Below are 25335 nucleotides of genomic sequence, written 5' to 3' on the forward strand. Positions count from 1 at the left end.
ACTGCTGCTGGCATGAGGCCCACATTCTCCGGATTCCAGATTTTGGAAGGAGACCTAAAAGTGGGTGCACAGGGGAGAGGAGCCCAGAAACAGCTCTGGTTTCCTGGGTGCGGTCGCTGAACAAGGCCCAGAGCTGAGCTTTCTGCACACACCATAGTCTTGCTTAGTCCTAGCAGCATGTATGAGGGTGGGGTTATGACTATCCCTGTGTGATGGACAAGGAAAACCAAGTCCAGATTGATCAGCACTGCCCCAGATGTGGAGCTGGGTTGGGACCCCTAGGTCTGACTCCAAGCCCCCACCCAGACCCAGCCCTTCACTTGCTGCGATCTGGACTCTGACGCTATCAGAATGACCCAGTGGGGCCAAAGCTAACTTAGGCCAAGGAAGTGATGAACTGGACTTAGGCACAGACTTCAACTTATATAGCTATTATTCCCTTCCTAGGCAGTGCCTAAGAAATCACTTTAGATTATTTGCTGACAGGTCCCTGTATTAGGATACATAGGATCCGCCTATAATTCATGTCCACCCAGAATCTCAGAATACGATCTTATTTGAGTCATAAATCCAAATGCATTTGGGTCTTTGCAAATGTAACTAATTAAGATGAGGTCATACTGGATTAGGGTGGGCCCTCGATCCAATAGGGCTGGTGCTCTTGTGAGAAGAGGGAAATCTGGAGACTTCCTATTGGCTTCCCCACGTGGTGCAGTGGTAAAGAATCTGCCTCCCAGGGCAAGAGACAAGAGACTCAGGTTCAGTCGCTGGGTTGGGAAGATCCCCTGGAGGAGAAAATGGCAATCCACTCTAGTATTCTTGCCTGGAAAATTCCATGGCCACAGGAGCCTGGCAGGCTACAGTCCGTGGGATGGCAAAGAGTTGGACACGACTAAAGCAACTTAGCATAGCACAGCAAATGCACAATAAGATACCAAAAGGCTACAAACCGATTGCCTCTCCTGAGGTGCCCCGGGCAAAAGCAGAGTACTGCGCATGATCCCTGTGCCCAGCACCAAGAAGGGGGTGGGCAGCCACCTGAGCTACACCTCCTGCCCAACCTACTGATCTGCCCCCACCCCCACCCCATTTAAGGAACTATCTCAACTCCCATCTCAGAGAGTGACCAAAGGCATCAGTTTCTTTCTTCTTAAATTTTTTTTTTAATATTTATTTATTTGTCTTCATCGGGTCTTAGTTGCTGCACTCAGGATCTTTCTTTGCAGTACATGGACTCTCTAGCTGAGGCACATGGGCCTAGTTAGCCCAATGCACGTGGGATCCTAGCTCCCCAACCAGGGATTGAACCTGCATCCCCTGCATTGCAAGGTGGATTCTTAACCACTGGACAGCCAAGGAAATTTCAGCACCTGTTTCCTGTTCTCACTTGCTTGTACTGCAGTCTTGCCTGAATTTCTGGACTCTTATCAATTTCTATTGATTTAAGAGTCCAGAGGGATTCCCAGATGGCACTGGGAAGGAACCCATCTGCCAATGCAGAAGACGTGAGAGATGTGGGTTTGATCCCTAGGATGGAAGGTCCCCTGGAGGGAGGGTATGGCAACCCATTCCAGTATTCTTGCCTGGAGAATCCCACCGACAGAGGAGCCTGGTGGGCTACAGTCCATGGGGTCACAAAGAGCTGAACACGACTGAAGTGACTGAGCACACACACTAAAGAGTCCAAGGACCCTGGTATGGAACAACTGGAGCAATATATCAACAAGCCAAGGTACACCAAAGATTGCCAACAGCCACTAAAATCTGGGAGAGAGGCAAGGAATATACTCTCCTCACAGTCTTCAGAAGGAACCAACCGTGCCAACATTTTTATTTTCAGATTTCAGACCGCCAGAACTGTGAGGGCACAAGTTCTTGTTGTTTAAGCCACCTGGTCTGTGGTCTTATATTACAGCAGCTACAGGACACTAATAAAGACCCCAGAAGTGGTTGTTGCATCTGCAAACAGCATGGATTTCTGCCGTGGACTGGAACTGCAAATAACAACTGGAAAGCCCTCTGCCAACGTGCCTCTGCCCCCTACACTGCTGTGAAATTGCTTGGACATTTTCAGGATGCAAAAGAGCAGGACATGGCATGCACATAAGCAGCGTCAGGGGGAGCTGGCTTTGGGGAATCTGCATGGCAGAGATCTCGTCCTTAGCCTTTGCCTTGACCTCTGCTGAGCCCTGGACTGAGCTTAAGGTCAGGTGCGTGAAATCCACCTTCTCGTTACTGATCTTTATTAATTCAACTGCAAAGTGGAATTGAGCTGTTTTGGGCTTCTGTGAGATGCTGGAAATACAGAGTCAGAGAGGGAGGGAGAAAAAGAAAGCCAAGACCTGCCAGCGTGGGCATTCCCAAAGCACATTGTTTGCTTTTCAGAAATATATACGCAAACGAGTATATTTGCGTGTGTTTCCATATGCCATCATTGCTCTATTGAGATGTCATTGACACGCCATCAAATTTACTTGTTTTCAGCATACAGATCAACGTTCTTCATAAACTTACAGATTTTACATCATGACAACCCAGTTTTAAAATATCTTTTCATGCACTTGTCAACCATTTGTATATCTTTTTTGGGATCCTTCCCCAAAGTCCGCCCTGGGAGGGAGCTCACACTAACCAGATGGAGAGCCCTCTGCTTCTCTGTCGAGCCAGCACCCCCAGTCCTCACACGCTGGGGGCACAGCAGACACAGGGTGAATGACATCACACAGGTGTGGGAAGATCCCCCAATCACCCTTCCCTCCCCTCCAGGCTCCTGCTTCCCAGGCAGCGGGAGGTGAAAGTGCTTGGGTCTTGCTGAAATCGCCTTCCTGCATCCCTCTCCCTGGTTACTCTTCTCCCCTGACCCCATACCCGATCTTCCCTGATATGTGGGAATCACCCACGACCCCTCCTTCCTTTATCGGTTTGTCCTTCATCCCCTGCATGGACACACAGGCTGCTTCTCACTTTTCACCGCCCCTGAATAACACAACTGTGAAAGCTCTTGGCCAGGTCACCTTGAAGCATCCGTGTCTTTCCAGCAGGGTCAAGGGTCACATGCAGTTTCAGCTTCATTAACATCACTGGCCACACCACTGGTGATGACCTGGCTGTGTCCTCCTGGGCAGCAAATGTCGCTCACCACAGCTGCTCCTGCCCTGTTCCCCCTCTGGCTTGGAGGGACTGGCCATTCGGTGCTGATCCTCTATCTTCTGCCAGCGGTGAGCTCATCAGATGCCATGTCCCGACTGCTGGGTGCTCGGTGGCCCCAGGACCTGCTGGCTTTCTGGAAGAACAAAACACTTCTTACAATTGGACTGTCTATCTCGTCCTCCCACCCACACCCAGACCCAGACCTCCACGCCACTCATCACTGGTGCGCTGGGACCTATTTAATGATCTCTTCTAGTGGGGTAAACGCAGCCAGTTCTGCCCTGACACATGCTTGAAAATGACCACGTTCTTCACACCAACCACAGGGCTCATGGGAAAAAGGAGGCAGGACAGCACCCTCAAAAACCGTTACCAGCGACGCATTGAGAAAAGATAGGGACTTGCTGACAGCACCGTTGCCCACGCACTAAATGGCACGAAATGACATGCATTAGGGCGCATACGGCACTTGACCTTGGAAAAGATCTGAGGTTTGCGTGTGCATGTGATGTGGGAAGGCTGCAGACTGTGGGTCGCTGTGCTAGAAAGAGGTTTTCTGAAATGAAACTGGGGCTGGGCAGGGTGGCTCCTAACAGCTCAGGCAGTTAGATGTGGAGAGTCTGTGTCTGTGTGTGTGTGTGTGTGTGTGTGTGGTTTGTATATTCCTATGTGGCTGTGGCCAGCGTGGTGCTATTTCCTGAATTCACTCCAGGTCTCTCACAGACCAAATCCTGCATTAGCAAGACCACATTCCATCAAATTATGTTCAAATCTTTCCCTTATGCATCCATTGTGTTGGAACAAATTTTTGTTTTCAAAACAAGCTTTAGGGCAGAATTGGCTGTACTCCCCCCACGGCCAGCTTCAAGCTGCCAGGAGGAAGTCACTACGTGGGAAGAGACACATCATGAGAGTCTTTTCACCAACAGATTCAAAGGTCAAGGATACTCCCAAGAGCGCAGAGAATAGGATGATGTAGTGAAATAATGAAGAACTGATCACTTTTGCACACATCGCTTTTATTTTTAATATGGATTTTTAATAGAAAGTTGGTATAACTTAATTTTTAGTAGTTGTTGTTGTTCAGTCTCTCTGTTGTGTCCACCTCTTTGCAAACCCAGGGACTGTAGCACGCGTGGGTCTGTTACCCAGCGGCTCACACAAGTGCTGGAAATGTGTCAGTGTGGGACTCTTCGCAGTGTCCCACTGCAGCTCACGGGGGCACGGAGGCTGTCACATGTGTGTACTGATGCCTACTCCCAACCAGGGGCCCAGCATCTGGCAGCGAATGGTGCTCAGGGCCCAGAGGAGTCAGACAGGAAAGTGGGTTCACTGGGATAATAAGATCATGGCTTCGGTACTGGGCACCACAGAGCGATGTTGAGGGCTGGATGTTGAGGCACAGTGGTCTGCTGTTCGCTTCCTATTCACCCCATTAGTGAAGGGAGGATTGCTGTTGTTGTTCAGTCGCTAAGTCGTGTCCAGCTCTTTGTGACCCCATGGACTGCAGCACGCCAGGCTTCCCTGTCCTTCACTATCCCCCAGAGTTTGCTCAAATTCATATCCATTGAGTCAATGATGCTATCTAACCATCTCATCCTCTACTGCCCTCTTCTCCTTTTGTCTTCAATCTTTCCCAGCATCAGGGTCTTTTCCAATAAGTTGGTTCTTCTCACCAGGTGGCCAAAGTAGTGGGGCTTCAGCTTTGGCATCAGTCCTTCCGATGAATATTCAGGGGTGATTTCCTTTAAGATTGACTGGTTTGATGGCCTTGCTGTCCAAGGGGCTCTCAAGAGTCTTCTCCAGCACCACAATTCGAAAGCATCAATCCTTTGGCGCTCAGCCTTCTCTCTATGTTCCAACTCTCACAACTGTACATGACTACTGGAAAAACCACAGCTTTGACTGTATGGACCTTTGTCGCAAAGTGATGTCTCTGCCGACAGAGGATGCCTCACGCTAAATAGTGCAAGACAGCCAAACACGAAACACCCAACACTGAACAGGTGAGACGGAGAGCAGTCTGTTAGTTATGTATATTCACAGCTCTGGTTGGGGTGGGGGCAAGACACAGCTGGTCATGCAGGACCCACACTTGGGAGCTGAGTGGACCGCCAGAGGCTGTGGGAGGCAGGCTTTGTAGTAACCAGAGGGCGGGGTGCCCCTGCTTTCCACAGGAGGGCATAATCAGCTTATCTTAATAAGAAGAAAGTGAGGGGATTCCCTGGCGGTCCAGTGGTTAGGACTCTGCACTTTGACTGCTGTGGGCATATTCCCTGATCGGGAAACTAAGATCCTAAAAGTCAGGTGGTGTGGCCAAAAAAAAAAAAAAAAAGAGAAAAAACCAAGAAAGAGAGATCTGCTAGCTAAGATTGGGTGGGGGGCAGCTGGTTTGGCTACCAGGGAAAGCAGCCAGGTGGGGTATAGCCTCTCTTGCCAAGTGGAGGCCAGATACAGCAAGAGCAGTGAACTCAGCTAGGCTTTTGGGGACCTGCATAGGCAGTACCTGAAATCTGAGGCCTTATGGGACAGGCAGTCTGGGAAGGAGGGACGGTAGAGGTACCCCTGAAGGTGGAAGGAGGAAAGGCAGCTATGGGAGGAAGAACACCCCAGGAAGAAGGGGCAGCTGGCACCTAGGCTGGGTGGGGTGGTGGTGGTAGTGAGTTTGGGGTCCATGGAACCCCGGAGGCGTGTGTGAACAGAGCCCAGTGGAGGAGCGAGCAAATGGAGGGGCAGGAGGCTGGCCTCGAGACTGGGGAGTGGAGCCTGGTTTATGGAGGAGATAGGGAAGGCATGGGCTTTCCCAGATGGCGCAGTGCTAGAGAATCCGCCTGCAATGCAGGAGTCACAGGAGACTCTGGTTCAACCTCTGGGTCAGGAAGATTCCCCCGGAGGAGGGCATGACTACCCTGCTCCAGTATTCTTGCCTGGGAAATCCCAGGGACAGAAGAGCCTTGCAGGCTACAGTCCATAGGGTCGCAAAGAGTTGGACAGGACTGAAGTGACTTAGCACGCATGCAAGGGGAGGTGTGGAGGGGTGGGCAGATGTGAATTAAAAGGATTTCACTAGGCAGCCCTGCTTGGTGCCAGCATGGCTGGGACAGGAGGCGGGCAACTCCTCCTGGTCTCTCAGCACTGCTGCTGCCCTTGTTGCCCTCCGGTCCACTGTGGCCCCTGCACACCCCCTTCCACCGTCCGAGGCAGCAGGTCCTACCTCTCCTGAAGCCCCCACTGCCTGCCCCCTTGGTGCTCACCGGGTGACCAGGGCTTGTGGAATGGACTGGTGGGAGAGACTGCCTGGAGGACCCACTATGCCTGGGGGGCAGGGAGGGTGCAAGGGAAGCTTCTGGAAGCAGCAGGAGTCAGGCAGGCAAAAGCAGAGACAGAGGGAAAGAGTTTAATAAAGGCAAGCAGTGGAGGTCAGCACAGGGTGGCACAGGGCATCTAGGAACTAGGGTGAGGTGGGAGCCATCAGGGCACCCCCCGGTTTGGACTTCTTGGCCTCGATAAGCCTCGAGAGCCAGGAGGATTTGGGGCAGGAGGGGCACGTGGTCAGTTCTAGAGTACTAGAAGTACGGTCCTGACGGTCCTGATGGCCGCAGGAGTCCCTCTTAGAGAGACCGCCTGGAAAGCTGGGTATGGTATGAAAGGGAAGTGCCCCAGGCAGAGGGAACTGCAACAGTGAGGGCAACCTGGGAGAGCAGGAGGGGGCACCCTGCTCTCAGAGAGGGAGGGGGTCCCCCTCACCCCTGCTGCTTGCCAGAGGGGAAAGTGAGGCCCAGAGAGGCAGGGGCCTGGCCTAGGGCATCTGTGGATGGAGGAGGTGGGGAAAGGACCAACAGTCTGATGTCTGGAGGCAGCTGCGGGTCTGGAAGTTTCGTCCCTTGGCCCGCCTCAGTTTCCCCAAAGAGCTCAGCCCCTCCTGTGTGCGCACTGAACAGGTTGCCCGGTCAAGGCAGGGGCAGGTGGGGGGCCCTGCAGGGTGTGGGGTGCAAGCGGCGCGGAGACAAGGCGGCCCCCTGGTGGGGCAGGGCGGGGCTGGTCCCTGGGGTGGGGGGATGCGGGACGGCAGTAGAAAGGGAGAGATCCAGGGAGGGGCGCGTCCGGAGAGAGAACGGGGCTGAGTTGGGGGGTGCGAAGAGGAGGGCAGGGCAGGTCCGATGAAGGGGACAAATTGGGCCAGGTCTTGGGGTGCATCCGGGCAGAGGGCGGGGCGGTCCCAGGAGAGACTGGGGGAGAGTCGGTGGGTGGGCGGATGGGTCCGGAGAGGGGGCGGGGCCGGAGACCGGGAGGGGGTGAGCGGGGCGGGTCCGGGCAGGGGCGGGCCTGGGGACGAGGCGGGTCCGGGGAGGGGGCTGGTCGCCGGCTGCCCCAGCCTGGCCGGGCGCTGAGTGGGGGCGCATGGCGCCAGGCGCACGGCGCGGGGGCTGCGAACAAAGGGCCCCCGGTGGCGAAGCGGGGACGGCCGCGCTCGGACCCCGGCCCTGGCCTGGCCCCGGCCAGGCCCCCTCCCCCGGCGCGGCGCCCCCGCGGAGCGGGAAAATGTGGGGCGCCCAGCTCGGGCCGCTGCTCCGGTTCTTGCTGCTGCTGCTGTCGCCGCGGGACGGCGTGCGCGCTGAGCAGCCCCAGGCCCCGTGAGTAGCCCCGGGGCGAGAGAAGGCTGGCTGCCTTCTCGGGGTGGGGGACGCGGGGTCTGGCTCAGAGAGGTTCAGCGACCTGTCCAAGGCCACACAGCCTCCGACCTGGGCGGGACCTGAGTCTTGACCTCCCCCTAGCCCCAAGAGTAGGACTGGAAAAGGGGCAGCCTGAGACTTCAGAAGCGCCCCCGGGAAGGTACTGGGACCCCCCAGAGCTAAGGCGGGGAGGCCACCCCTATCTCACCTCGCCCCCTTGGTGTGACCAGGGCTGGCTTCTTGGGTGGCGATTTCAAGTTATCCGTGGCTTAAAGGTAAGAGGTGCGTGTCTTGGCTGAGAAATGGAAGGAGAGACCTACCGTTCGTTTTCCTTGGGAGGGCGTGGCGCTGGGGGAGGAAGTGTTTGTTTTGCTTCCACATTTTTCTTGAAGTTTACTTCCAGAGCTTCTGGTGAGCTGACACAGTGAGGAGGGGAATTCACTAGCTGCTAAGGAGAATTGCCCATGAGTTGGCTTCACAGGGAATAGTCCCAGACCTGCCAAGTTTGGGTGAGCCCTGCGGGGGGTTGTGGGCTCAGGGAGCCTGCCTCCAGCTGCCCGGGCTCAGTCTTTAGTCCAGTCCTGCCTTTATGAGCCTTGTTCAAACAGCCCTTGTATAGGAGTTCCCAGAAAACAGGTCAACAGTGAGCCGAGGAGGGCGGGGCACCTCCAGCGCTCCTCCTCTGATTCAAGGCTTTGAAAAGTAAGACACCAAACTGCAATTCGAGCCTTGGGATTACCTCCCCTGGGCCCCGTGAAATTGGAACCCAGCAAACTTTTGACCTGATGCTTTCAAAGCTTGCTCCCTTAGGATAGCCGTTTCCAGCTGAGGGGTGATTTTTGTCTCCCTGGGGTCATTCAGCAATGTCCAGGGGTATTTTGGGTTGTCACAAAAAGAGGGAGGGCTTCCCTAGTACCTGCCTGAGTCCGTAAAGAATCAGCCTGAAACGCAGGAGTGTGCGTGCGTGCTAAGTCGCTTCAGTCGTATTTGACTCTTGGCGACCCCATGGACTGCTGCCTACCAGCCTCCTCTGTCCATGGGGATTGTCCAGGTGAGAATACTGGAGTGGGTTGCCATGCCCTCCTCCAGGGAATCTTCCCAGTCCAGACATGGAATCTGCGTCTCTTATGTCTCCTGCATTAGGCAAGCAGGTTCTTTACTGCTAGCGCCACCTGGGAGACCCAGGTTCAGTCCCTGGGTGAGGAAGATCCCCTGGAGAAGGAAATGGCTACCCACTCCAGTATTCTTGCCTGGGAAATCACATGGACAGGGGAGCCTGGCGGGCCACAGTCCATGGGGTTGCAAGAGTTGGATGCGACTTAGTGACTAAACCACCACCACCACCATCTAGAGGGAGGTATGCTTTTGGACTTTACTGGGTTGAAGGCAGGGATGTTACCATGCACAGGACAGCCCTCCACCGCAAAGCATGACCCTGCCCTCCATGAGAGACCCCGCCTTCTAAGGACCAAGTCCAGAGTCCCCGAGTTGCAGAGCTTTAAACCACCTGGTCCCATCACTTCATGGGAAATAGATGGGGAAACAGTGGAAACAGTGGCAGACTTATTTTTTGGGGCTCCAAAATCACTGCAGATGGTGACTGCAGCCATGAAATTAAAAGACACTTACTCCTTGGAAGGAAAGTTATGACCAACCTAGACAGCATATTAAAAAGCAGAGATAATACTTTGCCAATAAAGGTCCATCTAGTCAAGGCTATGGTTTTTCCAGTGGTCATGTATGGATGTGAGAGTTGGACTGTGAAGAAAGCTGTGTGCCGAAGAATTGATGCTTTTGAACTGTGGTGTTGGAGAAGACTCTTGAGAGTCCCTTGGACTGCAAGGAGATCCAACCAGTCCATTCTAAAGGTGATCAGTCCTGGGTGTTCTTTGGAAGGACTGATGCTAAAGCTGAAACTCCAGTACTTGGGCCACCTCATGCGAAGAGTTGACTCGTTGGAAAAGACTCTGATGCTAGGAGGGATTGGGGGCAGGAGGAGAAGGGGATGACAGAGGATGAGATGGCTGGATGGCATCACTGACTCGATGGACATGAGTTTGAGTGAACTCTGGGAGTTGGTGATGGACAGGGAGGCCTGGTGTGCTGCGATTCATGGGGTCGCAAAGTCAGACTCAACTGAGCGACTGAACTGAACTGAACTGAAATCTTTCTCAGGAATGTTCGCCTCTGACTAAAGTTTCCCTGGGGGGGAAGGGGGCGGGTCTTACCTACTGTGAGAGGAATGGAACCTCGTGGGAGACATGCAATGACCAACCTGGGGTTCCAGATTAATTCTGGATATAAGCCAGAGCTGTGACCCACCAGCCTGAAGGATCCCATTTTAGGAACAGCCTCAGCTACCTGCTTCTCTGATCCATGTGATTTTTGTGAGGAATGCCTGGTGCCAGAGAAGGTGATGGCACCCCACTCCAGTACTCTTGCCTGGAAAATCCCATGGATGGAGGAGCCTGGTGGGCTGCAGTCCATGGGGTCGCTAAGAGTTGGACATGACTGAGCGACTTCCCTTTCACGCATTGGAGAAGGAAATGGCAACCCACTCCAGTGTTCTTGCCTGGAGAATCCCAGGGACGGGGGAGCCTGGTGGGCTGTGGTCTATGAGGTTGCACAGAGTCGGACACAACTGAAGCGACTTAGCAGCAGCAGCAGCAGCACTGTCTGGTGCCAGAAAGCTCTGTGGGTTTGCATACTGTTGTAAGACCCGTACTGTCTACACTTTGCCAAATACCACCTTTCTCAGGATGGGACCTTCCAAGAGCAACGGATGAGAAGCCAAGATCAGCCCAGCTGTCAGGGCATATCAGGGAGATAGGGATCGACTGGCAAACACTTCATCAGTTGCAACTCCTGAGGTGCAGGGAAAGTTAATCTAGTTCCATCAGGTTCTTTGCACCTTTGGGTGAAGATGCTAACTCAGATCTGGATAAGGGCTTTAGAAGTGTGCAAGGAGGGACTTCCCTGGTGGTCCAGTGGCTACGAGTCCATGCTCCCAATGCAGGGGGCCTGGGTTTGATCCCTGGTCGTGGAACTAGATCCTGAGTGCCACAATTAAGACCCAGCGCAGCCAAATAAATAGATAATAAACATTCAAAAAAAGAAGTCGCAAGGAAAATGAACAGGCAAATTGCTCAAGTGCTCTTCCACACTCAGCAGGTGCTGTGTGAGAGGGCCTGGGAGTCATCTGGGAGCTGGACATGCTCTTTCCTGAAGGTGGCCGTATCCCCAGATGGCAGTGGGACAGGACACACAGGTGACGGTCCGCACTGGAGTTAGATAGTCCGCAGCACGTCCCTGGGGTGACTGTGTGCTCCAGACCGTACACAACTGTACCGTACTCAGGATCGTAACTCAGGACCATCACGTGCCCTTGTGCACTGCTGAGGCCAGACCCTGTACAAGGGACTCCAGGGTCACTGCACCCGCTGGTCAGTGCTGGAACCAGATGCTGCCCATCACATATGAAGCCAGGGTCTTCCCAGGCTCTCTTGAGACAGCTCCTGTCCATCCCAGTATCGCTGCACGCTCTGTGCGGTGCTGGAGTCAGATAGGACATATGGGAAGTGGGGTCAGTACACATGACCGTCGGTGCTGGATCTGAACGAAACATCCATGAAACCCAGGGGCACTGCATGCTCCAGCTGGCGCAGTTCCATCCACAGGATCAGGGCATACTCTGTCCACGGCTGCGGCCAAACACTGCACACAGGAGCCCAGCCATTGCAGGTACTTCTTGGTGCTGAGGTCAGACAGATCATGGGACACCAGGGTTATCACTATGTCCATCCACGCTGGGCAGTGCACCCACGAAACTAGGGTCTTTGCACACACTTTTCGGTGCTGGAGTCCTATAGTACATGGTGTGTCTCCACAGACCTCATAGTGTGTGGTATGTGAAAGTCATGTCCAACTCTTTGCGACCCTATGGCCTGTGGCCCGCCAGGCTCCTCTGTTCATGGAATTCTTCAGACAAGAATACTGGAGCAGGTTGCCATGCCCGCCTCCAGGGGATCTTCCCCACCCAGGGATCGAACCCAGGTCTCTTGCATTGCAGACAGATTCCTTACTGTCTGAGCTACCAGGGAAGCCCGTATGGTATGTGGTAAGAGTCTAAATGCCTCTTTCTGTGTGTGGACCTGAGGTTTTTTCCCAAAAAGGATTTTGAGAAATAAAAAATCTCTCCTGATCTCAATGTTTGGCCCACTGTTTTTCCCTTTTTCCTGTTTCCTTCTGGTACCTGTGGGGTTTTTTATTTTTGCTTTTTAATTTATATTGGAGTCTAGCTGCTTACCAGCAGGCAGGAGCTTCATTGCAACACGCAGGTTTTTCTAGTTGTGGCAAATGGCAGGTTTCTCTAGTTAGTTGCCCTAGGACATGTGGGATCTTAGTTCCCCAGCCAGGGATCGAACCCACGTTCCCTGCATTGGAAGGCAGATTGTTAATCACTGGATCAGCAGGTGAGTCCCTGCTGTCTGTAGTTCTGCACCGTTGGGATCGTGCTGCCAGGCTCTCAGCATTTGCCATTGCATCATGAGCGGGTCATGTGGTTTTGGATGAGCCTTTGTGATTTTCCAGTGAATGCTGCAAAGTAACAGGAGGTGGGGAGGACCTGGGCCTCCAGGTCAGGTGCGGCTGTGCGATCTGGTGCGTGTTCCTTCTCCTTCTGCAACGTTGGCTTTCCCGTCTGGAAAACAGGATAAGGACGCCTTTCTTCCAGAAAAGTCCTCGGTCAAACTGAGGACTTTTCAGAAAGGGAGAACTGTTTTGATTTCACTGTTCACAGTGCTTTTCCTGTTTCATGCCATTTAGTTTGTGTTCAGGGTCTTATTCTTATACTAGTTCAATAATAATTTTGTGTTGCAAGTGGCTCCTTGCTTCTTTCCACTGCGTTCTAGAGCTGCCTGGTTTTGTATCCTAATCTCTCACTGACTCAGGCACGTGATTTGGCTTCTCTGGGGCTTAATTTCTGACTCTGTAAATGGGAGATGTTACCACTTCTCATGGGGGAAGGGTCTCATGACCCTGTGGGATCCTGCCAGTTACTGAGCCTCCGGGCGAGAGTATTTTAGTTTGTGGGTGCGGCATGCATAAAGGTCCTGTGGCAGAAGAAGCTGAGAAAAACAGTCCAGAGGCTAAGATGTCAAGATCAAAGAGGGAGTATGGTGCTAGGTAGATCCAGAGAAACTGGATTCTTACCTACTAGGGGAGACTTCAGAGGTGAACAAGCCTTAAGGAGTTCACAGGTTGGTAGGGGACACAGACCCATAAAGTGACGGTGCCATCAGGGTGTGGTCAGGCTTAGGAGGGAGCCCACCCAGGTTGCACCCTAATTCAGCCAGGTGACCCTGAGGCTAGGAATGGGTCAGAAGCCTTTGGCCTTCACTGACGTTCTCCTCTTCTGCAGGGGCTATTTGATCGCCGCACCCTCCGTCTTCCGCTCCGGAGTGGAGGAAGCCATCAGTGTGACCATCTTTAACTCCCCCAGGGAAGTCATGGTCCAGGCTCAGCTGGTGGCCCTGGGCAAGGCGGTGGCGCAGAGCCAGGGAGCCATCCAGGGTAGGTCCCTGGGGTGCCTGACCAGGCCTTCTTCTCCCTCTGCAGAGTGGTCTTAAGGGATCAGGCGGTGTCGGCTTCTTCCCACTCTGCCCCTGGGACACTGTCAGGGGAAGGAGGGCAGGTTTTCTTCTCCCCACTTTACAGATGGAGAGAGAGTAAGGCTCAGGAGGGGCAGTCCCCTGTCCAGTCTGGAAAATCAGGGTGCTTGTTCCTCAGCAGCTCAGGTTCAGTGGGTGAGTTGGGCACCCTTTCAAGTCAGCTTTGGCTGGAGGTGGAGTGGGGGCCCAGAGGGAACCTGTGACCTTTTCAGACCTTTTTTTGAGCTTCTAGCACCCCTGAGGTGTTGGATTCAGACCTGGGCTCACAGCCAGCCTGCCACTGAGTTGAGTTTAGGCCCCTTAGTCAGTTGCTCCTCCACTTTCCTCCATAAACTGCAGATAACAGCGGGTGCTGGCCTCCTGGACAGAGGTGTGGAGAGCAGGTTTCAGCCTCAGGGCCTGAAATCTAGCTGAGCAGGTAACTCATTCGTCATACAGAATGAGGTGCGGCCACAGGAGATACCGAGAGAGGATGTCAGGTCTCCAAGGCCAATAAGGCAGCTCCTGTCCCCCAGGGGAGCGGGGAAGAAGTGCAGGCTGTCCTGACTCCAGGGGCCAATCCTGAAACCCAAATCAGGTTGGTTTCAGCAACAGAGTGTTAGTCGCTCAGTTGTGTCTGGCTTTTTGCAATCCCACGGACTGTAGCCCACCGGGCTCTTCTGTCTATGGAAGTCTCCAGTCAAGAATACTGGAGTGGGTTGCCATTCCCTTTTCCAGGGGATCTTCTTGACCCAGGGATCCAACCTGGGTCTCCTGCATTGCAGACAGATTCTTTACCGTGGTAGCAACCAGAGGAGTCTGGTGGGCTACAGTCTTTGGGATTGCAAAGAGTTGGACAGAACTGAGTGACTAACACTTTATCAGCACAGAGAGTTTATGGGCTCTTCGTAACTGGAAAAGTCCTCTGGCATCAGTGGTCCAGCCTCCCAGCTCCACTTGTGGATGTACCTGTGTCTCCCCAAAGCTCCGGGGGACTAGCAGTTCCAGAATCTCTGGGAAAGTTCCGGGATCCCCTCTAATTGGCCCAGGTTGGGTCATGTGCTCAATCCTGAACCAATCCCTGTGAGCAGAGGGAAGGTCTATGCTGATTGGCCCATTTTGGGTCATGTGCTCAACTCAGACCCAATCCCTGTGACCAAGTGGACCATGCTGATTGGCCCATTTTAGGCCATATGCTCAACCCTAAACAAATCGCTATGACTAAGAGGAAATCTTGTGTAGATTTGCATAGAGCTTCAGGAGAGATGAGCAGTGCCCCACTAGGAGCTGGGCAGTTGGCTCCTCCAAGAAAGCAGAGAATGGACACTGGAAGGCAAAACCAGTAGATTCCGGCTAGTCCTGGAGGCCAAAGAGCCCAGACAAGTGTCAGACAACAAATGAGTCATTTGGGTAGAAGAGAGAAGTTGATGGGAGACTAGTTAGATGCATTGGAGTAAGGTCCACTGGGGACCTCAGACTCCTCTCTCTCCACCCTTCTCCTTGGTCCTCTCCCATGGAGTTTTCTCTTTGCTCCCTTCACAGTTTACCTTGGGCAAGGGCTGGGGTGAAGTGAATAAAGTATGCAGGCTGGCCAACCTCCCCCTGAATAGCTCGGCTTTGTCCATCTCCTCTGGTCTTCAGTAGTCGCCAGCTTGGAGGAAACCTCTCATTTCTGCCAATCCCAACCCAGCCCAGGCCAGACCAGCATGACGCAGGGTGTGTGTTTGTCCACAGAAAATCCCTCTGGGTTGAGAAAACCCTTGTTTGTAAGGCTGCGTCTCAAGGAGGCAGAAAAACACAGCTCCTGATGTAACTGTTTTCATTTTATTTTCATATTTTAGATAAAGGAACCATCAAACTCAAGGTAAGCCTGTGAATTTTTAAAATCAGAAGCCCTACTTTGGGAATAAAGAATTGAATTGGAATGGAACAAGAGAAGTTGCATGTGTTGCGAGAAAAATCATTAATGGTGATGTTAAAAATAAATAACAAAGGGAAAGAAAGAGTAGAAAAGGAGAAAACCCACCCATAATCTCATGCCTCCTACTTTTCACTTTTTTATGTTTCCCATAAATCTTTGTCCACATAAAGACATTTTCTTTCATAGTTGCGATTAAAGGGTCTATTGTGGTCTTTCCTGGTATTTTCTCTCAACATGTTGCATAAACATACTTCCATGTTTCCACATCTCTATAATTATAATTTGCCTCCTATTGTAAATAGCATCCCACTGCATCTCTTTTATATACTAATTTACTAACACCCCCCGCCCTCACATACACATGCTTAGATTTTTTTCTTGTTTTCAGGATTTTGATAATGTAATCCAAAAGTTGAGAGCATATTTGTGCATGAAGCTGTATTAACCTTCTGGATGCCTGCCTTAGGCTGAACACCCCGAAAGAAGAACTATCAGATCAGGATCCAAGGCTCTTTCTGGGTCCTGTTTTGTCTTAGAAGACTCAGCAGTGCCTGTGCATGGCATCACCGGCTATGCATTAGAGATCAGATTTCCTGCAGCCTTGTTGACACTGAATGTTATTATTTTAAAATTATTTGACATATCAAACTGCATGTAGGTCATTCTCTGACATGGACTTTTTAACTCGAGTCCTTGGATTTCAAGGCGATCGTAAGCCTTGAAATTGTCGGCATTTTCTGGGTTAGCTCATCCTTAACGCTTACCAGATGCTCCAAGGAGTCCCTGAAAGGATGGGCTAAATAGAGACTTGTTCTAAATTATAATGTCCCCTCCCCTGTGCCCTTCCCCAGTTATTATAACTAAGTCCTAGGCGATTCCTCTTCCAAGGTATGGGATGTGTCATTAGTGTCTCATTGCCATGGGGCAGTGGTCTTCCTGCCGTTTTGTCAATGTCAGAATAGAATTCTTTAGAGAAAGAGTTCCCTCCAGGTGGCGGGGGTGATGCTTGTGATATCGCAAGACAATTTTGGTTTTCACAACTTGGGGAGCAGGAATGGGGTTGCTACTGGCTTCTAATGGGTAGAGACCAGGGATGCTGCTCCACATTCTAAAATGCACAGGACGGCCCCTCCACTGAGAATGAACCAGCCAGATGTCAGCATTTGGAAAACTCAGGATAAATAGGCTAGAGCCGCCCTTGCTGGCTTCCTGTGAGCAGATCTGCTTCTTTTGAATCAGCAAGTGGGGCTGTCATATCCACTGATAGACGGACTACTTAGGAAAAAAAGGAAGCCTTGTATATTTTATTTAGAGAAGTACTTTTAATAAAGCATGTGCGCCTGCTAAGTTGCTTCAGTTGTGTCCAACTCTTTGTGATGCTATGGACTGTATCCCACCAGGCTCCTCCGTCCATGATGAGTCTCCAGGCAAGAATACTGGAGTGGGTTGCCATGCCCTCCTCCAGGGGATCTTCCCAACCCAGGGACTGAACCCAAGTCTGTCACAACTGCTGCATTTGCAGGCCGATTCTTTGCCACTAGCGCCACCTGGGAAGCCCCTTAGTAAAGCATACTACTCAGAAAAAAAGAAAGCAAGCAAGGCTCTCCTGACGGGTTAAGATTATGTGCTGTCCCTGACTGCCCAACGGCACTTAAGAAGGCACTCTTCACAGGCTAGATCCTGGATGGAGGCCAGAGATGCTGCTCAACACCTTAGAGAGACAGGATGCTCCCATTCCCACCCCTGCAGAGGATGACTCAGTCCTAAACATCAGTAGTTCTGAGGTTGAGAAAGTGTGCTCTGTGGAAACACCGTCTGGGCATCAGACATGAGAGAAGCTACTCTTGTGGGTGTTGGATCCGCCCCCTCCACCCACTCCCCCACCCACTCCCCAGCCCTGCCTGCCTTGGGGACCTGAGTGCTTCCAGGGGCACATTTGTGTTACCACTGGCTACCAAGGGCAGGCCCTGCCCAGTCTGTGTCTCGTCTTCTCACCTATGCAGTGAGGATGACGATAAGAGGTCTTTAATGGGATTTTCAGGCAAACATGCCTAAAACCTCATGATGTTTTATTCCAGTTTTTCAGACTTACCCATGCATCTGTGTAACCAAGACCCATTAAATCCCAAGCACGAAGTTGGACACATTCGTTGCTGTCAGCCTCCAGCCTCATTGGTGGTGGGTAAAGGGGTAGGTCAGACAGTAAGCCCCCAATTACATAAGTGTGATCACTTCAGAGACTAGCAAGCATCCTATTTTATTTTAAAACATTTCAGGGAAAGAAGATGCTGAGGAGTCGGGGTAGAATCTAGAATCACATTTTGTATGGCAGGAGGGCCCCTCTGAGCTGAAACTGGCAGGAAGCGACATGCAGGGGAGGGCATTCTAGGTGGAGGGAACAGCCAGTGCAAAGGTCCCGGGACAGGAAGGAAGCAAAGTAAAGCAGCCAGTGGCCTGGAGTGGAGCCAGCTAGGAGCCCCAATAAACAGTGGGAGTTAGATCCCCAGCCTGTAGAATCGGCCATGACCCGAATTCCTCTGCATTGGGTGGTTTCCATTTCAGAGAGGAACCCTGGTGCCTGTCACCAGCATCCATGGTGCCTGTTGTGTATCGTGTTATAGTCGTGATCACCCATCTGCACTACGATGTGCTGGAAACTCAGAGGGTCCAGTGAGTCTGGTGGCTTCTCTCCCAGGATGAATTTTGCATGCCCACGGAGTCCAGGAGCCTGGGACCCACACCCAGGGCCCCAGCGGCCTCCCTGGCCTGGAGGGGTGGGGTGCTGGGCGTTAATCTGGGTAGTGGACAGGCCTGCGGTAGAACTGTCTCCTCCACACAGCCCTCCTCAGGCTGCAGGTAGCCAGTCTCAGGGAGCCTTGTGCTTTAGCCAGACCCCAGGCCCCCCACCTTCACCCTCAGCTGGAGGCGCAGCACCAGCTTTGTCTGGCCATCTCCCCTGCTTGGATCTCAGCCCCAAGTCCTTGGCTGTCACTGATGCTGAAGGAGTGAATGTGAATGATGGAGGTCAGGGGTGGGGAAGGGGATCAACTCAGTTTAGAACATTCTAGAAAGACCTCTGGTGGTTGGCAGGTAGTGAAAGTGTTAGTCGCTCAGTCGTGTCTGACTCTGTGACCCCATGGACTGTATAGCCCACCAGGCTCCTCTGTCCATGGAATTCTCCAGGCAAGAATACTGGAGTGGGTTGCCATTCCCTTCTCCAGGGGATCTTCCTGACCCAGAGACTGAACCTGGGTCTCCTGCATTGCAGACAGATTCTTTATTGTCTGAGCCACCAGGGAAGCCTGCCACTTAAAGCTGAGATTTTAATTGGAAACGGTGGCTCTGTGGCTTTCGAGACCTGGGGCAGGTTCACTGCATGTCCCCAAGGGTCACATTTGATCCTGTCTGTTCTCAGGGGCAGCTTCTTGGTCCCTGCACCTCCAAACCACCTGATGGCACACAGCCCCCCGACGTCCCCCCAGCTCCCTCCTACCTGTCCATGCCCACTCCCCTGGGTGGCCTGAGAATTTTCCCTCGTTGCATGAAGGTCTTTGGCCGATGCTGAGAGGTTTCCAGAAACAGAAGCAGGTAAGGATTTTGGGGTCAGAGCAAGAGGATTATCCTCAGGTTGGTCCTGAAGATCAACTGCAGTTAGGAGGGACCCCACAGTCCTAAGGTGCGCCCTCCTGAGGGTGGCAGGTGGGCAGGCAGGGAGGGTCTCTCAGATGATGTTCACAGAAGACAAGAGGGGCAGCCTGAGAAAGGCGCTGGAGGAACACAGAAGGCCCTGCCACAGCCCGCCCTCATCCACCAGGTGGGCACACTGGCATGAGGATGGTCCGATAATTCAGCAGTCCACTTAGGGGGTTCCCAGTGATGGTGACAAGGGCCTTTTCACCCTTTGAGGGACTACACAGGGGGCTGCTGACAACCGCAAGAGGAACACCCGCGTTCGGATGGTCTCAGGGACTGGTGATTCGTGTGGCTCACAGTGAGGACTGCTGGCCGCTGGCTGCCCACCCGGCGGGCGCCCAGGGGTTCATAGCATCGCATACACGGTGCTTGGCCACACCCGGGGAGCCATGACTTCTGTTCGTTTTAACCACAAAAGGGGCTTCTATAGGTTACGACTCACATGCATGGCTGTTCCGCTCATTACTTAAAAAAAAAAAAGGCCGTATAAAGGGTGGCTTCCATCCCTAGAACACTGGAAATTTTGCCCAAGAAAAATGTGAACTCCTGGGCAAATCCTTAAGACTGCAGTGGAGCTCTGTTATCGTTGTTGTTTTATCTGTCCAGGGGGCAAAAAAGAATTTTTTAAACCACTTTAACTGTTTATTATTTTTAAAAAGGTTTTTTTTTTTTTTTTTTTGGCCATGCTGTGAGACTTGTGGGATCTTAGTTTCTTGACCAGAGATTGAACCCGGGCCTTTGGCAGTGACAGCACCAAGTTCTAACCACTGGACCATCAAGGAATCCCCCTCTACTTTAACCATCTTAAAGTGGACAGTTCAGTGGCATTTAGCACATCACACTGTTGTGCCATCCCCACCCCTATCTAGTTCCAGAGTAGGGAACTATTTTGTCACCCTAAAAGGAAACCCCATCCCTATTAGGTATCACCACTTCCCAGCTCCCTCCCGCCCCTGGTACCCACTGATCTGCTTTCTGTCTCTATGGATTAGCCTGTCCTGGACATTTCATATAAATGGGATTGGATAAATGTGTGTGCAGTGCTTACAGTGAGACAAAGCAGAGGCACATATTATTTATACATATGACATATAAAAAATATGTGCGTGTACCACGTGTTTATATATATGAAGCTTCCCAGGTGGCTCAGCGGTAAAGAATCTGCCTGCCAATGCAGGTGACATGGCTTCAATCCCTAGGTCGGGAAGATCCCCTGGAGAAGGAAGTGGCAACCCATTTCCAGAAGTCTGGCAGGTTATAGTCCATGGGGTTGCAAAGAGTCAGTATTCGTGTATATGAAGGGGCTGGGGTCTCCATCGCCACCTCTTCCCAACTCACCAGCAAGGACCGTATTTGGGTAAGATGTTCTACATTAGCCCTTACAGTAACTCCAAGGCTAATTCTACAGGGCTAAGAATATTTTTGCAAGCTTGCAGTGCAAGGAGAGAAGGTCTGTCATGTCAAGGTAGACCAGCATTTCTCATTTGATTTCTCAGTCTTGGTACTGCTGACATTTGGGGTCCGATCATTCCTTGCTGTGGGGCCGTCCTCTGCATCTCAGGGTCTTGAACAGCATCCCTGACCTTCATCCCCCAAGACTCCAGTAGCACCCGCTCCCTGCAACTATGACACCTAAAAATGTCTCCAGAAACTGCCAAGTGTTTCCTGGGGGGAACAGTCACCCCGGGTGTGCTCCCCTGACTTAGACCTCCATGCTGCTTTCTCAATACCTGGATCCCTTCCAGGGCGACACTCCCTGCCCAAAGCTCCATGCTCTGCCTGCAGGTGCCCACGGGCCTCCGGGGCCAGGCTCTCCTGAAGGTGTGGGGCCGTGACTGGCGGGTGGAGGAGGGTCCCCTCTTCCACAACCAAACTTCAGTGACCGTGGACAGCCGGGGAGCCTCCGTGTTCATTCAGACTGACAAGCCGGTGTACAGACCCAAGCACCGAGGTGGGCGGCCAGCGTGGGCTGCGGGGGGAGGGATGGCCATGGATGGGAGCTGCCACACCCCTCTCTCCTTTCTTCCAGTGCTCATCAGCATCTTCACCGTCACCCCAGACCTGAGGCCCACCAGTGAAAAGGTGAGATTGGCTTCTAAAACCGTGTGCCTGGGACTCACCCACCGGGGTCCGGCCTGGCCAGGGCCATCATCCACAACTTGCCTTTCCTCCTGCCTCTTCCAATTTCTACGTGCATTCTTGGTTTCTTCCCAGGGCTCCACATCTGCTGGGGGAGCCAGGAGGGAGGTCTGTGTGACAGAGAGAGGCCAGGGCATTAGTGGAAGTGCTTCTTCCAGAGGTCCCCACGGTGGCCAGTGGCCCTCCATACGGGCAGCTGCCGGTGTTCTTCTGGAGGTTGGTTGAGGGCCTAAAATGGGTGAAGTCCAAGAAGGATAAATCACAGGACGTTGAATTCAAAGTACAAAGTTTCTTGGTGCCCCTGGATGCAATATGGACAACCCCGAGCTGGTGGGGCTGTATCCACGTGCACAGGGTCAGCCACGCATGGGACCCGGCAGAGCGTGACGTTGGGTTCAGGAGGCACAGGTGTGCAAGCAATTGTCCTTCCCTGGAGCTGGTGTGGAGTGTTCAGTTTGGCACTGATGGGCACCAGCTGGAAGCCAGGCTCCAGGCTGGTGCTGGAGGTTCAGAGAGAAAAGCGTGCATCCCAGGCCTGAAAGGAACCTGGCATCCCTAGAAACAACCCAGTTGCCACCTGCGAGGGCTGCTTGGAGGGGTTGTCCTTCTTGGGGTGCGAGGGAGGGCAGGGCTGTGATCGGGAGCAAAGATCACAGAGACCACTAAACGGGGCTCAGCCACCCTCATTGCCGTTGGCAACTTCGTGAGCTTGCTGGGCGACTTACAGGGCATTCGTGAGCTTGCTGGGCGACTTACAGGGCAGAAATGCATTCTTATCCAGTTCTGGAGCCTAGAAGTCTAAGATCAGGGTGTGAGTAGAATTGATTCCTTCCAAGTACCATGTGATATAAGAACTGGACATAAAGAAGGCTGAGCGCAGAAGAACTGACGTTTTCCAATTGTGGTGCTGGAGAAGACTCTTGAGAGTCCCTTGGACTGCATGGAGATCAAACCAGTCAATCCTAAAGGAAATCAACCCTGAATATTCATTGGAAGGACTGATGCGGAAGCTAAAGCTCCAATACTTTGGTCTCCTGACATGAAGAGCCAGCTCATTGCAAAAGACCCTGATGCTGGGAAAGATTGAAGGCAAGAGAAGAGGGCAGCAGAGGATGAGATGGTTAGATAGCATCATTGACTCAGTGGACATGAATTTGAGCAAACTCTGGGAGATAGTGAAAGACAGGGAAGCCTGGCATGCTGCAGTTCGTGGGGCCGCAGAGAGACACGACTGAGTGCCTGAACAACAACAGCAAGGACCATGAGTGAAGAATCTGTTCCAGGCCTCCCTCCTAGGCTGGTAACTGCACATCTCTCTTCATCTTTATTTTGTCTTCCCTTCACTCCCATCTGTTTCCAGATTTTCCTTTCTTATGACACAAGTCCTATTGGACTGGGACCGATGCTTTGTCATTGTTTAGTCACTCAGTTGTGTCCTACCCTTTGTAACCCCATGGACTGTAGCCTGACAGGCTCTTCTGTCTGTGGGATTTTCCAGGCAAGAATCCTGGAGTGGGTTGCTATTTCCTTCCCCATCCAGGGGTTGAACCTACGTCTCCTGCATTGGCATGCGGATTCTTTACCACTGAGCCACCAGGAGAGCCCAGGACCTGTGCTAGGGACCTTGAAATCATCACCATCTCCAAATATAGACACGTTCTGAGAACTGAGGCTGAGGACATCACATATGAATTAGGGGAGAAGGGGGCACCATTCAACCCATTACAGCACCTGAGCCTGTCCCAAGGGATGAACACTCCGCGTGTACAGAGGGCTTCGGTCTTTCAGGAGCGTTTGCTTACGGCCTCTGTCTGTCTCATTTGCAGCTGGAAGCTTACATCCTGGTGAGTGTCCTGCCCCTCTGCAGCTCTGGCTTGGGGACAGCCTGCTCTCTGCAAGACCTGGTCTGTCTTTGTGCACTACTCCCCCTCTGGGTTGATCCCTGCCTGCCCCAGTGCCTCACACGCTGAGACCAGGTCCAGCCCTGTCCCTGACTCAACCTGGGATAAGCTGAGTACATGTCTGCCCATCTCTTTGTCGATTTTCAAGCACCTCCCTAAATGGGGAGTCAGGATGACCTCTTCTGGCCTCTTGTCTTCAGACATGTCCCTTCTATGCCCCGAGCTTCCGTTTGCTCATCACAAATAGCTAATCTTGGGGCCTGTCTTGACACGTGTCCTGTCCTAGAGAGGGGGCTTGGAAGGTCCTCGTGCGTGCCAGGCACACTAGGGCTGTCCTGAGCTTATCGTGTGTGTCATCTTGCAGGACCCCCGAGGCTCTCGGATGATGGAATGGAGACACTTGGAGCCCCTGTGCTGTGGTGAGTCTCTCTTCTCATTCCTTCTGTGGTTTGGGGGCTGCACCTTTGGGTGGCAGATGTGATAAAGCTTCCAGGAAAATAGGATGTGCTCTGCCTCGACACCTGCCACTCCTTTCCTGGAGCATGGGACCCTCTGCCCACCTTTCTGTCTCTGGGATCCCAACTGAGGCTCCTCCCATAAATTGAGACCTTTCTGGAATATCAGGGCCTTGTTTGTTAGCATCCCTAACTTCTTCCCACTACAGATCTTCCTCATCTTCACCCTCCACCCAACACAAGACGTTTCTTTTCCAGCTAGGAGTCAGAAGGCTTTGCTTTGGCTGAGGAACTGGCTTTTTTTTTTTTTTTTTTTTTCTTTCTCTATGACAGTGATCTCCTGGAGAAGGAAATGGCAACCCACTCCAGTATTCTTGCGGGGAAATCCCATGGTCAGAGGAGCCTGGCGGGCTACAGTTCATGGGGTCGTAAAAGAGTCAGACACACTGAGCAACTCAGTAGGCACGCATGCCTGTGACCACGAGGGCCGTGTAACTGACATCTCCTTTTGTGCTTTGGCCCTAACGGAAGTGGAGTCCCATGAGAGGAGAGCTGTAGCAGGGATTTGGGGAGACTGTGAACAGTTTTGCACCTCGACCTGGGAGATGCATAAGCACGGCAGAGCCCTGAGTCCTCTGTGAGTCAAACGCAGAGAACGGGCCTCCAGCCAACATGGTGGGTCCTGGTGGTTGGTGCAGCATCACACACACCTCCAGGTCCCCTGGGCTGGCCTTGACCCCTCTCCATGTCCCTCTTCTTGATTCTGAGATGCCTGGGGAGGGCTGCTGAGTAGGGACAGGGCTTGTGCGACTCTCTGTCCCCGAGGGAATGACTCAGGTGGAGCAGAGTGGAGCAGCTGGGTGGCCTGTTTCCCTGGTTCATTTGGCTCATGGCCTGCACTTGGCTTCTTGGAGAAGGCAATGGCACCCTACTCCAGTACTCTTGCCTGGAAAATCCCATGGACAGAGGAGCCTGGTAGGCTGCAGTCCATGGGATCGCTAGGAGTCAGACATGACTGAGCAACTTCACTTTCACTTTTCACTTTCATGCATTGGAGAAGGAAATGGCAACCCACTCCAGTGTTCTTGCCTGGAGAATCCCAGGGATGGGGGAGCCTGGTGGGCTGCCGTCTCTGGGGTCGCACAGAGTTGGACACGACTGAAGCGACTTAGCAGCAGCAGCAGCTGCACTTGGCTTTGGCCTCAGGGCTCCCCCAGGAACCCTAAGTGTGCCCTCTCCCTGCTTCCCCAACTTAGTCTATGGAGGAGGTGCTGGCTTTGCACAAACCCTTGCCAGCCTCGGGGTGGCCTTGAGCTTCCTTGAGGGGCTGTGCAGGGAGGGAGAGAGGCCAGGTCCCCAGGGCACCTCACCACCAGATGCTGGGCTCTCTGCCCACACAATTGCCCCAGGATGAGGGGGAGTCTCTCTTCACACAGGCATCACCAACATGACCTTCCCCTTGTCTGACCAGCCGGTACTCGGAGAATGGTTTGTTTTTGTCGAAATGCAAAGCCACGTGTTCAACAGGTCCTTTGAAGTTCAGAAGTATGGTAAGTTGGAGAATCTTAGGCTCTTAAGATTTTAGACCTGGGGGAACCACAGTCCCAGTGAAGACACAGATAATAAGGAAGAAGATGGCAGGAGCCTCATTTACTAGGGGCTCAGTCGGGCCAGGCATGAAGTGGAAGGCTGGGTCTTTGTCTTGTCTTTTTTTAATCTATTATTTATTTATCTGTGGCTGTGCTGGGTCTTCGT

At 52.7% G+C, this 25335-nt stretch overlaps 1 protein-coding gene and 1 long non-coding RNA gene across 4 annotated transcripts in view; one reads left to right on the plus strand and one right to left on the minus strand.

Annotated features, from left to right (window-relative positions):
- Positions 1 to 2450: 2450 nt before the first annotated feature.
- On the minus strand, positions 2451 to 8127 carry LOC104972787 (uncharacterized). The gene is made up of 2 exons (XR_807593.3): positions 8032 to 8127; positions 2451 to 3283 (listed from the first exon to the last, which is right to left on the minus strand). It is a non-coding gene; the product is annotated as an uncharacterized lncRNA (long non-coding RNA).
- CPAMD8 (C3 and PZP like alpha-2-macroglobulin domain containing 8) overlaps positions 7428 to 25335 on the plus strand; it is a 100882-nt gene continuing 82974 nt past the window's right edge. Inside the window, exons 1-8 of one of the 3 annotated variants that reach the window (XR_807592.4) lie at positions 7428 to 7784; positions 13243 to 13394; positions 15313 to 15335; positions 20871 to 21036; positions 21115 to 21167; positions 23051 to 23068; positions 23490 to 23544; positions 25017 to 25130. Coding sequence is in view for 2 of the 3 variants with exons in the window: in XM_002688549.7 (XP_002688595.2) it covers positions 7552 to 7784; positions 13243 to 13394; positions 15313 to 15335; positions 20871 to 21036; positions 21115 to 21167; positions 23051 to 23068; positions 23490 to 23544; positions 25017 to 25130 (814 nt within the window). In the remaining variant the exon portion in view is untranslated. The remainder of the gene's footprint in view (positions 7785 to 13242; positions 13395 to 15312; positions 15336 to 20870; positions 21037 to 21114; positions 21168 to 23050; positions 23069 to 23489; positions 23545 to 25016; positions 25131 to 25335) is intronic. The other 2 variants (XM_002688549.7, XM_015471929.3) reach the window with 2 other exon arrangements.

Source organism: Bos taurus, chromosome 7 (genome assembly GCF_002263795.3).
Source record: "Bos taurus isolate L1 Dominette 01449 registration number 42190680 breed Hereford chromosome 7, ARS-UCD2.0, whole genome shotgun sequence".
Lineage (NCBI taxonomy): Eukaryota > Metazoa > Chordata > Mammalia > Artiodactyla > Bovidae > Bos > Bos taurus.